This window comes from Ranitomeya imitator, chromosome 5, assembly GCF_032444005.1.
Source record: "Ranitomeya imitator isolate aRanImi1 chromosome 5, aRanImi1.pri, whole genome shotgun sequence".
In the NCBI taxonomy this organism is placed as follows: Eukaryota; Metazoa; Chordata; class Amphibia; order Anura; family Dendrobatidae; genus Ranitomeya; species Ranitomeya imitator.
The window spans coordinates 657423244-657439981 of record NC_091286.1 but is presented as its reverse complement, the minus strand read 5'-3'; the positions used below and the strand labels follow the sequence as shown (position 1 = coordinate 657439981).

Here is a 16738-nt window from a genome sequence, read left to right as displayed (position 1 = left end):
GAGAGCATACATCACAGGAGCTGGGTGAGTATTTCTCGGCAAGCGGGCTGGCGCACAGGGGATGGGAGGCGGGAGGGGACCCACAAACTTTATTTTAAACAAAAAAATCGTGATTTTTCATTACTTCTCTCCAGCGAACGCTGCTGGGGAGAAGGAATGAATGCAGGCTTCAGCACCACACGCAGGAAGACAGCGCTTACTGTAGTGCTGTCTCTCCTGCGGGCGGTACGTGCATACGGAGGAGAGTGCACACTGTTCTCCGTGTGCACATGTGCGGGATGCTTTGCGGACAGTGCTGCCAGAGATAAGCGGACATGTCTCAGTGTTTTCAACACGGACACACGGTCCGTGAAAACACGGAGACATGTGCATAGACCCATTCATTTGAATGGGTCTATGTGTGTCAGTGTCTCCGGTAAGTGAGAAAACTGTCACTACACGTACCGGAGACACTGACGTGTGAAAGAGGCCTAACAGGAAGCAGCCAATCAGGGGTGTGGGCGGGGTTATACGCAGCTTACTATTCCGAGCTCTGATTGATCTGCAGCAGAAAAAACAGGGATTACATCACAACTGCTGCACCCAGTAAACGAAGTGATATAGCGCTGGAATCATTGTGCCTGCCCCTACATCATTCTATTCTCAGATTACATATCCCCTTATCGTAAGTAACCCATCAGTCCCCCGAAACCACCTATTAAGTCATCTGGCCCTTTGAACGATAATCCAATCTATACCCTTATTTATAAAAATCCACCATATTGAAGTAAAACTAAATACAGGTCCTTCTCAAAAAATTAGCATATAGTGTTAAATTTCATTATTTACCATAATGTAATGATTACAATTAAACTTTCATATATTATAGATTCATTATCCACCAACTGAAATTTGTCAGGTCTTTTATTGTTTTAATACTGATGATTTTGGCATACAACTACTGATAACCCAAAAAACCTGTCTCAATAAATTAGCATATCAAGAAAAGGTTCTCTAAACGACCTATTACCCTAATATTCTGAATCAACTAATTAACTCTAAACACATGCAAAAGATACCTGAGGCTTTTATAAACTCCCTGCCTGGTTCATTACTCAAAACCCCCATCATGGGTAAGACTAGCGACCTGACAGATGTCAAGAAGGCCATCATTGACACCCTCAAGCAAGAGGGTAAGACCCAGAAAGAAATTTCTCAACAAATAGGCTGTTCCCAGAGTGCTGTATCAAGGCACCTCAATGGTAAGTCTGTTGGAAGGAAACAATGTGGCAGAAAACGCTGTACAACGAGAAGAGGAGACCGGACCCTGAGGAAGATTGTGGAGAAGGACCGATTCCAGACCTTGGGGAACCTGAGGAAGCAGTGGACTGAGTCTGGTGTGGAAACATCCAGAGCCACCGTGCACAGGCGTGTGCAGGAAATGGGCTACAGGTGCCGCATTCCCCAGGTAAAGCCACTTTTGAGCTACAGAGAAGCAGCACTGGACTGTTGCTAAGTGGTCCCAAGTACTTTTTTCTGATGAAAGCAAATTTTGCATGTCATTCGGAAATCAAGGTGCCAGAGTCTGGAGGAAGACTGGGGAGAAGGAAATGCCAAAATGCCTGAAGTCCAGTGTCAAGTACCCACAGTCAGTGATGGTGTGGGGTGCCATGTCAGCTGCTGGTGTTGGTCCACTGTGTTTCATCAAGGGCAGGGTCAATGCAGCTAGCTATCAGGAGATTTTGGAGCACTTCATGCTTCCATCGGCTGAAATGCTTTATGGAGATGAAGATTTCATTTTTCAGCACGACCTGGCACCTGCTCACAGTGCCAAAACCACTGGTAAATGGTTTACTGACCATGGTATTACTGTGCTCAATTGGCCTGCCAACTCTCCTGACCTGAACCCCATAGAGAATCTGTGGGATATTGTGAAGAGAAAGTTGAGAGACGCAAGACCCAACACTCTGGATGAGCTTAAGGCCGCTATTGAAGCATCCTGGGCCTCCATAACATCTCAGCAGTGTCACAGGCTGATTGCCTCCATGCCACGCCGCATTGAAGCAGTCATTTCTGCCAAAGGATTCCCGACCAAGTATTGAGTGCATAACTGAACATTATTATTTGATGGTTTTTTTGTTTGTTATTAAAAAACACTTTTATTTGATTGGATGGGTGAAATATGCTAATTTATTGAGACAGGTTTTTTGGGTTATCAGGAGTTGTATGCCAAAATCATCAGTATTAAAACAATAAAAGACCTGACAAATTTCAGTTGGTGGATAATGAATCTATAATATATGAAAGTTTAATTGTAATCATTACATTATGGTAAATAATGAAATTTAACACTATATGCTAATTTTTTGAGAAGGACCTGTATAATAATAATAATAATTTTTATTTATATAGCGCCAACATATTCCGCAGCACTTTACAATTAGCGGGGACATGTACAGACAATAAATTCAGTACAAGTTAAGACAATTTAAACAGTGACATTAGGGGTGAGGTCCCTGCTCGCAAGCTTACAATCTACAAGGAAATGGGGGGACACAATAGGTGAAAAGTGCTTGTTATTTCAGGTCTGGCAATTATAATAAATAGGGATTTTCATATAAAGCTGCATGATCCGGTCATCAGCCCGTGAGTTTAAGTGCAATAGTCAAGTATCAAGTGCAGTTATCGTGTGCATGGAGGGTGTGGAGACAGATGAATAGTAGGGTGCAGATTCACATGCAGATAATATTTGGAAGGAGGGAACAGGACAAAGTTAGTTTAGGCTACGTTCACATTAGCGTTGCGCGCCGGTGCGTCGGTGACGCAACGGCGACGCAACGCGCGACGCACCAAAAACGTGCGCAAAAACGCTGCGTTTTGGGACGCGTGCATCGTTTTTTGACGAAAATTGGACGCACGAAAAATGCAACTTGTTGCATTTTCGTGCGTCCGACGCTAGCGTCGAAAACGACGCACATGTCGAAAAACGCAAACAAAAAAACGCACGCGTCCCCTATGTTAAACATAGGGGTGCGTCGCCGCTGCGTCGCCGACGCAACAGCGACGCACATTAGCGTAACGCTAATGTGAACGTAGCCTTACTGAGTAGTTGATGTGGTAGGCTTGTTTGAAGAGATGGGTTTTTAAAGCGCGCTTGAATAGGTCGGGGCTAGGTATCAGTCTGATCATCTGGGGAAGTGCATTCCAGAGAGCTGGCAGAGCACGAGAGAAGTCTTGGAGACGGAGGTGCGAGGTTCAGATTACAGGGGATGTTAGTCTTAGGTCATTTGTAGAACGGAGGGCACGTGTAGGGCGATAGACGGAGATGAGAGAGGAGATATCAGGCGGTGCAGAACTGTGGAGAGCTTTGTGGGTGAGAGAGATGAGTTTATACTGGACCCTGTAGCGAATGGGTAGCCAGTGTAATGACTGGCACAAGATGGAGGCATCGGTGAAGCGGCTGGACAGAAATATGACTCTGGCTGCAGCATTCAGGATGGATTGGAGAGGAGAAAGTTTGGAAAGAGGGAGACCGATCAGAACAGAGTTGCAGTAGTCCAGACGAGAATGAATAAGAGCGACAGTAAGAGTCTTAGCAGTTTGAAAGGTTAGAAATGGTCGGATTCTGGAGATGTTTTTAAGATGCAGGTGACAGGAGCGAGTGAGTGATCGGATATAGGGAGTAAAGGAAAGTTCGGTGTCGAATATGACCCCAAGACAGCGGGCATGCTGCTTGGGAGTTATGGTTGAACCCTCCAGCAGGGTAATTTCGATGTTGGGTAGAGTGAGGTTAGTAGAAGGGAGAAACACAAGTAGTTCAGTTTTGGAGAGATTTAAGGCCCCTTCACATTTAGCGACGCTGCAGCGATACCGACAACGATCCGGATCGCTGCAGCGTCGCTGTTTGGTCGCTGGAGAGCTGTCACACAGACCGCTCTCCAGCGACCAACGATGCCGGTAACCAGGGTAAACATCGGGTAACTAAGCGCAGGGCCGCGCTTAGTAACCCGATGTTTACCCTGGTTACCATCCTAAAAGTAAAAAAAAACAAACACTAGATACTTACCTACAGCTGTCTGTCCTCCAGCGCTGCGCTCTGCTTCTCTGCTCTCCTCCTGTACTGGCTGTGAGCCGGAAAGCAGAGCGGTGACGTCACCGCTCTGCTTTCCGGCTCACAGCCAGTACAGGAGGAGTGCAGAGCGCAGCGCTGGAGGACAGACAGCGCTAGGTAAGTATCTAGTGTTTGTTTTTTTTTACTTTTAGCATGGTAACCAGGGTAAACATCGGGTTACTAAGCGCGGCCCTGCGCTTAGTTACCCGATGTTTACCCTGGTTACCAGTGAAGACATCGCTGGATCGGTGTCACACACGCCGATCCAGCGATGTCTCCAGGGAGTCCAGCGACGAAATAAAGTTCTGGACTTTATTCAGCGACCAACGATCTCCCAGCAGGGGCCTGATCGTTGGTCGCTGTCACACATAACGATTTCATTAACGATATCGTTGCTACGTCACAAATAGCAACGATATCGTTAACAATATCGTTATGTGTGAAGGTACCTTTAGTTTCAGATAGAGGGAGGAAATGATGTTAGAGACAGCAGACAGACAATCCTTGGTATTTTGAATTATGGTAGGGGTGATGTCAGGGAAAGAAGTGTACAATTGGGTGTGATAGTGATCAAAAGAAGCCCCAAAATATAAAAAAAATAGTATGACAAATGTAAAACAATAGAAATATTTCAATCGCCTCCTCTCCTTTTCCACTCTACAAAAATGAACTAAACTGTGAAAATCAGCATAAAAATACGATTTATCAAAATATAAAATTAATACAGTAAATGAGGTAAAGAAAAAAAACAACTCTGTAATTCAGGTTTCTCTGCCACCACCTAAAAAAAAAAAATTAAAAGCTATGAAAATGGTAAAAAAAAACCATCAGGTAGCCCCGTAACTCAACCCGCACAAAACAAGCCGTTGAGTTACTATGTTGAAGGGAAGATAAAAAAAAAGTTATGATTCTTGGGAGAAGAGAAAGGAAAAAAAACCTTTAATTGCAGAAGTTGTTGCTATAAATCTCTAGTGTGTTATTGCATTACAACCAATTACAGTAACGGTATTTATGGTGTTAAAAAATCTCGCCCGTAAAAAATCAGCAACGTAAATGTGGTGTGGATTTTTGATCTGCAGGATATCAATTTCTGCTACAGATTTTTCCCCTCACAATGTGGAGCCAAGACAGAATGTAACCAGGGTTTTTTTACTACTCTTTACACTGCCTTTTAATGTCGCTATCCCAGGTTGTCTTGGTAGTTGAAGGGGTTAATGTCAACCTCCTTGGTTGTCACAGGTAAAGAATGGACATGTGCCTGCTTTCAGCCTTACCAAAAATGTATGTATGTAAAAGTTAATGTTCTTGATGGTCTAGGGGGAATGGAGAGGTTCATGCTAACATCATGAGGGGTCCAGGCTAAGGAAGTGGTTAGTGCCAACATCTCTGGTGTCACTGTCTTGGTAGTCCCTTGGTAACGAAGGGGTTAATGTCAGTATCTATGTGGAAAAAGAGCACTGAGGTGGTTATGGCCAGAATTTTTTGTTACAGGATCAACATTGGATAATGGGGAGATGAGAAAACCATAGTACATCTGCCCTTGACCACCAAGGCTTCTGACTTTATCTCACCAATGTCCTAGATGACAAAAACTGTTGACATTACCCCTCTACTGTTAAAGACCACCAGGGGTGATCACATTAGTTTCCACCGTCCCAGACCACCAAGACTGCTGACATTATTCGTCCACTACTCGTGACCACCAGGGCTGATCACATTAGTCTCCACTATCCTAGACCACCAAGGCTGCTGACATTATTCATCCATTGCTTGTGAGTCGTGACAACGCGGCCTGATGACATTACACCTCTACTTTTCTAAACCAGTAAGGCTGCTGATATTACCCTCCACTGCCCAAGACCACCAAGGCATCCTGACTGAGACTTTCAGCCACCACACCCCAGCGCAGACATACCTCTTACCATCTTCAGTTGGTTTAAAGCGTCATCCCCTATGAGTATTGACTACTCATCTCCCAATTTAACAACACAGCATTTATCTGATGAAAGTCCATGTGGATCAAAACATTATCCACTAGCTGTTGATCCACGGACTATAAATAGATTCAATTTGTTTTGCAACATATCCTTTTGAGTGCCGAGTTTCATTACTACTACTGGTACGGATTGGATCCCTACCAAGGAACCTCATCTATCCCCTCTGGAGTGCTGTTTATGATTGGTCTGACCAATGTCCTAGACCACAAAGACTGTTGAGATCACCCCTTCACTACCAAAGACCACCAGAGTTGATCACATTACCCTCCACTATCATAGACCACCAAGGCTGCTGACATTACCCTTCCACTGTCCAACACCTTTAAGACTTCTGACATTATTTGTCCACTGCTCGTGACCACCAGCAGATGGCATTATCCCTCTACTCTTCTTGACCGCCAAGATTGCTGATCTTACCCTCCACTGCCACGACCGCCAAGATTGCTGACTATATCCCACCAGTGTTGTAGACCATCAAAGTTTCTGACATTAACCCAGTAATGGTGTAGACCACCAGGACTGCTGACATTAGGCCTCAACTTCCTTAGACCAGCTGGGATGCCAACTTCACTACCAAAGCTTAGAAATGGCAAACGATGTTCACGAAGTATCACAAAATCATCCAAGTGGATCCTTACTACCCTACCCAAGTTGGTCCTTACTCTTTTTCCTTTCCCTGTTTAGACAAGCTGCAGTAAAATGCGACGATGGTCTTGACTATGGTCACAGGTCTTGACTATGGTGACAGGTCTTGACCGTGAAGCCTCGCCACCCTTACTGGACACATTTAGCCAAAGTGATGCTTAATTGGGACAAAAAGTAGTTCTAGGGTTTCATTAATTTGGTGTTCAGCTCAATGCCATATTTTCCAAGGACCTTACGCCAGTTATACCCAGCACTGTATCTCCATATACCCTACTGGTTAATGTTCTGCAACCTGTGACTTTCCAACTGGTGCAAACCTACGACTCTCAGCACGCTCTGCCAGAAGTAGTCTGGTGGCCGGTACGCTAGGGATTATGATCATTGATTGCCCAATGGAGACATTTCCTCTATATATACAGAATGGGATATTTTTTTTATATAAGTTACCAATAATAATCAAATGGTTAATCCCAATATTTGATGCAAATACATAAATTCTGGAAGGATAGACTCATCAATAACGGCTTAATCCAGGGAGTCCTGTCGTAGATTGTACTTGTCAGATCTGTCAATGCACCATTTACTAAAGTGCGTGCTCACAATAAGAGCGACATGCAAGGTGTCACTGACGATACATCACTGCAATCTATACACTGAATGCACTCAATGCAAATCCATATATTACAGCAGCTCAGTCATGCACTTGAGAAAACGAATCCTTGATCTTGTGTTGTGCTAGAAGCAAATTGCCAGGATACAGCAGAACGGAGTTTGTTTTCTTGTGCAGCTCACAAATTACCTGGGACATCACATTTTATGATATCGCAACGTACAAGAGTTAAAAATGCCAAATTCATTCCTACACTTCTACTGAACACACAGGGTAATAATGGCCACATCCGAGATTCTGCGGCAATGCTGTCACAACCCTCCAGAGATAACTCCTCAATGCACAACCTGCTGCCAATTCTCCAGCACACAATGCCCACCGCCGGGCAATGAGCAACAGTTACAGGACAGCAATGTAACCGAGAGGACAATGAGCGGGCATCAACAATGGAAGCACAGCCATTGTGTCCTGAGCAATGCAGTGCTGGAGACTATGAAAACTACCCCAATTATCTACACCCCCTCCACGTATCACAGCTAGCCCTATACATGGCAGAGGAACGGGGACGGATGGAGAGATATAGATAGATAGATAGATAGATAGATAGATAGATAGATAGATAGATAGATAGATAGATAGATAGATAGATAGATAGATGATAGATAGATAGATAATAGATAGATAGATAGATAATAGATAGATGATAGATAGATAATAGATAGATAATAGATAGATAATAGATAGATAGATAGATAGATAGATAGATAATAGATAGATAGATAGATAATAGATAGATAGATAATAGATAGATGATAGATAGATAATAGATAGATAATAGATAGATAATAGATAGATAGATAGATAGATAGATAGATAGATAATAGATAGATAGATGGATAGATAGATAATAGATAGATAGATAGATAATAGATAGATAGATAGATAGACAGATAGATAGACAGATAGATAGATAGATAGATAGATATAGATAGATAGATAGATAGATAGATAGATAGATAGATAGATGATAGATAGATAGATAGATAGATAGATAGATGATAGATAGATATAGATAGATAGATAGATAATAGATAGATAGATAATAGATAGATGATAGATAATAAATAGATAATAGATAGATAGATAGATAGATAGATAGATAGATAGATAGATAGATAGATAATAGATAGATAATAAATAGATAATAGATAGATAGATAGATAGATAGATAGATAGATAGATAGATAGATAGATAGTAGATACATAGATAGATAATAGATAGATAATAAATAGATAGATAATAGATATATAACAGATAGATAGATAGATAATAAATAGATAATAGCTAGTAACACAGGATTATGCTTCAATTTTACAGTTCTTGCTAAATCTTTCCAGAATAGTTATCAAATCAAATAGAGAGGCGACAACAAAGAAACAAAGTACTTTAAATATTCTCAGTAAGTGAATAAATAAATCACAGTAATGCGTATTAGAATATACAGATTTATATATGACTTTGCATATATCTTACTGGCACTGATCACATCTATCTATTATCTATCTCATATTCTATATATTTCCTATGATATTTGTTGCATTGTTACTTTTTTATATGTTGTATCTCTACAGCTCCTTCTTTCTCCTATAATATTTACTATAAACAGTGTCTGCTCATCTACCCATCTGATATATATAGTACATAGACAACATAGCGTGTGTGTGTGTGTTGTACAGTACAAATCAATATGTACTGTACACACACAGACATATATATATATATCTATACGCACAGACTCACACATGAATCTATCTGCACCTGTCCAGGAGTCAGTCGCCCCCCAGGAGGCAGAAGCAGGGTGGTGGGCAGCAGCAGGAAGGTGGGCAGCTGCAGGGTGGTGGGCAGCAGCAGGAAGGGGGTCAGCAGCAGGGTGGAGGGCAGCAGCAGGGAGGTGGGCAGCAGCAGGGTGGAGGGCAGCAGCAGGGAGGTGGGCAGCAGCAGGGTGGTGGGCAGCTGCAGGGAGGAGGGCAGCAGCAGGGTGGTGGGCAGCAGCAGGGAGGAGGGCAGCAGCAGGGTGGTGGGCAGCTGCAGGGAGGAGGGCAGCAGCAGGGTGGTGGGCAGCAGCAGGGTGGAGGGCAGCAGCAGGGAGGTGGGCAGATGCAGGGAGGTGGGCAGCAGCAGGAAGGTGGGCAGCAGCAGGGTGGAGGGCAGCTGCAGGGAAGAGGGCAGCAGCAGGGTGGTGGGCAGTTGCAGGGAGGAGGGCAGCAGCAGGGTGGTGGGCAGCAGCAGGGAGGAGGGCAGCAGTAGGGAGGTGGGCAGCAGCAGGGTGGTGGGCAGCTGCAGGGTGGTAGGCAGCAGCAGGGAGGTGGGCAGCTGCAGGAAGGTGGGCAGCAGCAGGGTGGAGGGCAGCAGCAGGGTGGAGGGCAGCTGCAGGGAAGAGGGCAGCAGCAGGGTGGTGGGCAGCTGCAGGGTGGTGGGCAGCTGCAGGGTTGTGGGCAGCTGCAGGGAGGTGGGCAGCTGCAGGGTGGAGGGCAGCTGCAGGGAGGTGGGCAGCAGCAGGGTGGAGGGCAGCTGCAGGGAGGTGGGCAGCAGCAGGGAGGTGGGCAGCAGCAGGGAGGTGGGCAGCTGCAGGGTGGAGGGCAGCTGCAGGGAGGTGGGCAGCAGCAGGGTGGAGGGCAGCTGCAGGGAGGTGGGCAGCAGCAGGGTGGAGGGCAGCTGCAGGGTGGTAGGCAGCAGCAGGGTGGAGGGCAGCAGCAGGGAGGTGGGCAGCAGCAGGGTGGTGGGCAGCTGCAGGGTGGTGGGCAGCAGCAGGAAGGGGGTCAGCAGCAGGGTGGAGGGCAGCAGCAGGGAGGTGGGCAGCAGCAGGGTGGAGGGCAGCAGCAGGGAGGTGGGCAGCAGCAGGGTGGTGGGCAGCTGCAGGGAGGAGGGCAGCAGCAGGGTGGTGGGCAGCAGCAGGGAGGAGGGCAGCAGCAGGGTGGTGGGCAGCTGCAGGGAGGAGGGCAGCAGCAGGGTGGTGGGCAGCAGCAGGGTGGAGGGCAGCAGCAGGGAGGTGGGCAGATGCAGGGAGGTGGGCAGCAGCAGGAAGGTGGGCAGCAGCAGGGTGGAGGGCAGCTGCAGGGAAGAGGGCAGCAGCAGGGTGGTGGGCAGTTGCAGGGAGGAGGGCAGCAGCAGGGTGGTGGGCAGCAGCAGGGAGGAGGGCAGCAGCAGGGAGGTGGGCAGCAGCAGGGTGGTGGGCAGCTGCAGGGTGGTAGGCAGCAGCAGGGAGGTGGGCAGCTGCAGGAAGGTGGGCAGCAGCAGGGTGGAGGGCAGCAGCAGGGTGGAGGGCAGCTGCAGGGAAGAGGGCAGCAGCAGGGTGGTGGGCAGCTGCAGGGTGGTGGGCAGCTGCAGGGTGGTGGGCAGCTGCAGGGAGGTGGGCAGCTGCAGGGTGGAGGGCAGCTGCAGGGAGGTGGGCAGCAGCAGGGTGGAGGGCAGCTGCAGGGAGGTGGGCAGCAGCAGGGAGGTGGGCAGCAGCAGGGAGGTGGGCAGCTGCAGGGTGGAGGGCAGCTGCAGGGAGGTGGGCAGCAGCAGGGTGGAGGGCAGCTGCAGGGAGGTGGGCAGCAGCAGGGTGGAGGGCAGCTGCAGGGTGGTAGGCAGCAGCAGGGTGGAGGGCAGCAGCAGCACGGTGGCACCTACCTTCAGCTTGGTGTTGGGGTAGGTGACTGCCACCTTGCTGGCCGTGGTGTTGGACAGTGTGGCTGCCCGGATCTCCTCCAGCACTGCTATGATATCATCCAGCAGGCATCTCTTGTCCTCGTTGCCCAGCACACACAGATGGGAGAAGCTGTAGTTGTAGCCCCTGTGGTTCACCTTCATGTCCAGCACTGCCCTGTGGATGTGGAGGATGTGCTCAGCCTGCAGCAGGATGTTCCCCCCAGGCTTGGACAGGAGGATCACCCTTCCATATCTCCCTGGGGTGTGCAGGTCTGAATACAGCTGCTTCTTGGACTGTTCTAGGGGGAAGAGGCTGCTGGCCAGGCTCCTCTCTATCTTGGCCAGGCTGTGGCTTGGGGCTACCAGGGCTTCCAGGTCACTGTCTGTTTTATAGCGACTGAGGAAGATGAAGCCAAAGATGATGGTGAGGACAGCAGGGAGAGTGAGGAAAAACACCGGGTGCCTGCTGACAAATAAGCCCAGCTTGTAGAAGAACGACTTGAGCCCTCTGTGGATCACCTGCCGCAGCATCCTCCAGCAGATCCTGCTCACCACCACTGATGATGCTCCAGGTGGCCTTAGGAAGCACATGTGACATGTGTGGGGCTTTGCCCTCCTTGGTCACTCGCTATGCACTCTTCTACTCTGCTCCAGACTGCAGCAAGTTGCAGCAAGCCTGCCAAATATTGATCTGGGGGGGCTCCACCAAGACTGCCCCTCTTCCCCCCTCTCTCCTTCACTCCTCTCCTTCTCTCTCTCTGATCAGCCTTGTACTGGGGATTATTTGCTCTTTGCAGTAACAAAGCTTCCCTGTTTGATGTTGGGAGGAAGGAATACAATGATGGGCTTGTAGGGTCCTCCTCAAGTCATGGCAAAAGAACAGATAAATGGAGGCTCCATCCATCCATCCACCCACCCATCCATCCATCCATCCATCCATCCATCCATCCATCCATCCATCCATCCACCCACCCATCCATCCATCCATTCATTCATTCAAGGTGTACAAGTCATCTGGAGCAGAAGATGAGGAATTATGACACTGCAACCACATGAACTGGCTGGAGTGAAGCGCTTTTGGGGGGGAGGATGAGAGATTAAATCCATTTTACTGCAGTGTGGTAGCAATGAAATGAGGAGGAGGAGGATGAGGAGGATGGGGGATCCTGAGCTGCTGCTGGAGATCCTCTGTCTAGATGGGGATTCCTTCTGTAGCATGGAGGATGTTGCAGCATTCTTCACTGTGAGGCTTCTGCAGACATCTCTCCTGGCTGGCTGCCTCCCTTCTGTGCCTGTATCCCTGCTATCATTATTCAGTGACACTTCTGTATCCTTGTGCACACATCTATACTGATACTATAGGGATACTATAGGGATACAATGGCCAGCACATCTCTGCCATTGATTGACAGCTGCGCGCTATATACCGTCAATAGTATATAGAGCTCTCTGTATCTCCTCCGCTGTCTACAACGCTCCTCACCTCCTCCTTCTCCTTTCCTCTTCCTCCACTCCACGTGGGAAGCTGCAGAGCAATATGCCGGAGAATAGGGGTTATGTTCTCCTTTCCTAGTACAAGCTGCTATTCACTAGATACAAAGTCTTAAAGGGGCTCTCTAGATTTCTTTTTTTTAAACACTTTTTTTTTTTGCAATTTGACAGCTGGCTAAACCCTTATCTAAGGCGGATATAACAATTTTGCAGATATTATCTGGGAAGCAATGTGGAATAAATGGCACCATATAAATGAGTAAAATAAATAAATAAAACATAATGTTTCTAATTGTTCACATATAAGAAAAGATTCAGAAATGTTATGGCCATGAGATACGTCCTCAGTGTGTATGGCTATAAAGGACTGAAATAGGATGTTCTCCATCTCCAATGATCGGTACGTAAATCACATTTCCTTTAGGCGGTTTCTTAAAGTTCGGTCACAGACGTTTCCTCCCATTCGTTCCTCATTTGTTTTGTTGCGCATTTTCTGTTTTGGAGACATATTGCTTTAAGTTTTCTGGTCTTGACGCTTTGATGTCTTCCTTGGTCTACCAGTATGTTTGCCTTTAACAACCTTCCCATGTTGTTTGTATTTGGTCCAGATTTTAGACTGACTGTGAACAACCAACATCTTTTGCAACATTGTGTGATGATTTACCCTCTTTTAAGAGTTTGATAATCATCTCCTTTGTTTCAATTGACATCTCTCCTGTTGGAGCCATGATTCATGTCAGTCCACTTGGTGCAACAGCTCTCCAAGGTGTGATCACTCCTTTTTAGATGCAGACTAACGAGCAGATCTAATTTGATGCAGGTGTTATTTTTGGGTATGAAAATTTACAGGGTGATTCCATAATTTTTTCCTCAGAATTGAGTGATTCCATAAGTTTTCCCCTATGCTTGGTTAAAAATAGTAACCATTACTGACTACCACATTTTTTTTTGTTCTTGATTACTTTTAGTGTTTCTTAAAGCCAGAAAGTTGCCATTTGAAATGACTTTAGTTTTGTGCCATGTCTATGATCTGCATTTTTCTACAAAATTAAACAACTGAATGAACATCCTCCAAGGCCGGTGAGTCTATAATTTTTCCAGGGGTTGTATATATGAAATATTAATCTGCAAAATTGCAACAGTGCTGTTTTATGCTCTGCTCACATTTGGGCAGAGCACAGTGAGCCTGCTTGGTCCTGTGAGGCTACTTTGTAGGTGTAAGGAGGAAGATCGGGCTGCGGGTACCTGTATTGAGTCGGGTCCGGAACTGTTGAGGCTGCATCACATGTTGCCCGGGGGAGCGAATAGAGAACTGGACAGGCCCCATGACCCAGGAAGTGGGGCGTGTCTAGAGAGAATACAGAGCAGAAAGCGCGTGAAGTTGCAGTTTCCCGCCGTCAGGTAAAGTGCAGGATGGTGAGCAGGGGGCTCTGCACCCAGAGCAGCAGCACCATGACGTATTGCAGCCAAGACCTCCTGGACACTTCAGCAGGGTATTGAGAGTGGGAAGCGCCGTGTGCCCAGATGAGGGTAAGACCGTGCTTGTGCAGGAGAACGTGAGCTGGTTATGGGAGATTAAGTTGCAGTCCCCCCTGCTGGACAGCACGCATCAGCCCACGTTTGATACCGGCATCTCTGCAGCTCTCTTTAGCTGCACAGTCTTATGAATTAGGGGCTCAACGGGTTAAACCGGAGACCGCCCGTTGCCGCAAGAAGTTGGACCGTTAGTTTTGGGACCTCATCTGAGGGCACTACGCCGACGGTTGCCAGTACTTCAATCCTCAACGGATCATCTGTGGCTGAGGAACCTAAGGACACGATACGTTTGATAACTGGACTGTTGCTACAGTATAGCTTTCTCTTTCAATTTAACTATTATCTCCCTGCGAGGAGCCTCTTCATTGTACCAAATTAAATTGCTAATCTGTTAGCCCTTGCTCTGCCTCCATTACGTCACTGCATCCCACAACCTGCTTACATTTGGCATAGTTGGCAGAATGCAGTCCAAGGGCACGGAGGCAGCAGACCAAGCGGTCATGGGTGCCCCAAGGGCCAGCTTACCGCTGGGGGCCATGCTCAGCAATCTCTCAAAGTTTACAGGAAGACAATCTTACCCTTTTGCCAAAGAGTCAAGTGGCACAGGTGCCGGGCATGCTGGAAGAATTGATGCAGCCGGAGGACATCCAGTTGGCCGTAAAACAAGGAGATCCATGGGCTGTAACTAGGGTTGAGCGACCTTGACCTTTTTAGAGTCGAGCCGTGTTTCGCGAAACCCGACTATCTTAGAAGTCGAGTCGAGTGGAATCGGCCGATTATCGCGAAAAGTCGGGTATCGCCCGAAACACGAAACCCAATGCAGGTCAATGGGGGAGCATAGTCGGCAGTGAGTGGAGGCCAGGAAAACACCTACACTGCCCATTTTAATGGCAAAAACATCCATTCTTGTTAAAGAAGCTTGTCAATCATAATTTACCTTATAATAATTGGAAGGCATTTGAAATTGGGGGTCATTTGGCTAAAGTTGTGGGGGGTAGGGCAGGTTCAAGTAATTAGTGGGCCCAGTAAATCTGGACCACGTCACGGCAGTGGAGCAGGGAGAGGTAAGTATTTCAACTTTGCAAGTGCTGTGATCCTGAGCAAGCAGGGGGGGGCCCACTCGTTGGCATTGGCACTGGCACAGGGCCCCTCAAAGTACAGCGGTGTGTTTGCATGGCGGGGGCGCCTCCCACCGGCAGCAACACTTTTGCGTACTATGAGAGGCCCTGTGCCAGTGACGTCGCCAACTAGTATTCCTCCCCCCACCTGATGAAGGAACCTGCACTTTCATCTGCACCTTCCTCTTTGTCCCCGTGTAAGGTGGTATGGTATGCGGGAAGAGGAACCTGACTTTCAGCAGGGTCACAATCTTGCTGTGTAGCGTGCACGGGGAATTTTGCGTTATGGGTCAATGTACCAGCAGACTCATCTATCACTGGCTGGGCAATGGGCAGGATGAGGAGGAAACACAGATATAGGCCCAAAGAATAAAGTGGGCTAAATGCAGTTCAAAATTGGTAACACAGGACTAACCAGGGGGCATTGCAGTGGAGGACAACTGGAATGAGAGGCTGACACAGAGAGTAGGCCCAAATCAGTAAGTAGTCGAAATGCAGTTCAAAATTGGCAACCGTAGTAAACAGGCGGCACAGCTTTGTTCAGTGGAGGAGAACAGCAAGGAGTGGCAGACACCGATAGTAGGCCCCAACCCAACTAGTAGGCCAAATGCAGTCTAACATTAACAACTACTTAAAGAGAGCCTGAAAATGGAATGTCAGGACAGGAAACCAGGAGAACAGCAAGGAGTGGCAGACACCGATAGTAGGCCCCAAACCAACTAGTACGCCAAATGCAGTTGTTCCGTTTAACCACAATTTAATGAGAGCCTGAAGATAGAAGTTCAGGAAAGGCAACCTGGAGAACACCTTGGAGTGGAACACACCATCTCTCTACACCCCATACCCAATTTGTAGGCCTAATGCAGTGTAGTTTCCAACAACTACTAAACGAGAGCATTAAGATCGAAGCAATGGCGAGGAAACCTGGGGCACACTTTGGGGAGGCAGACACCGTAAGTAGGCCCTACCAAAGTTGTACCCCCAATGCAGTTTTAAAATTCCTAGAGGCTGAAAACTAGACTATTGACGCTCAGCTTTTTTCAAAGGAACACAGCTGAATTGAGTGGCGCAGACAGACACAGGTAGTAGGACTTAACCCAAAAATGTGGCTCACTGCAGCTTAAAAAAGTTACAGGGGTACACAAGCAGCAGTGCTCTGGGCAGTGGAGGACAATTTCAATAGTGGACCGCAGACAGACTTTGTACGCCTACTATTAAAAAAAGGATGCTCTATGCAATTAAAAATAGGTTCCAGGGGTCCACGGGCAGCAGTGGTGTGGTCAGTGGACGAGTATTGGAAGGAGGGACCGCAGACAGGCGTAGTAGGCCTAACATAACAAAATTAGGCTGTAGACACTGTAAAATTGGTTCCAGGGGTACACGGGCAGCAGTGGTGTGGTCAGCGGAGGAAAATTGGAATTAGGGACTTCAGACAGACTTTGTAGGCTGTCCCCTGTGGACCATGCATCCAACACATTAACCCAGTGCGCCGTAATGGACACGTAACTTTTTGTGGACATGCCTACTGGTCCATGCGTCTCTTGTCAGGTGCACCTTTCT

At 47.4% G+C, this 16738-nt stretch overlaps 1 protein-coding gene across 1 annotated transcript in view; it reads right to left on the bottom strand.

The window, feature by feature from the left end:
* PTCHD4 (patched domain containing 4) overlaps window positions 1-11644 on the bottom strand; it is a 204167-nt gene extending 192523 nt beyond the window's left edge. Inside the window, 2 exon segments of the mRNA XM_069728186.1 lie at window positions 11016-11597; window positions 11599-11644. Of these exon segments, the coding sequence (XP_069584287.1) occupies window positions 11016-11597; window positions 11599-11631 (615 nt within the window). The 5' untranslated portion in view covers window positions 11632-11644.
* Window positions 11645-16738: the final 5094 nt, after the last annotated feature.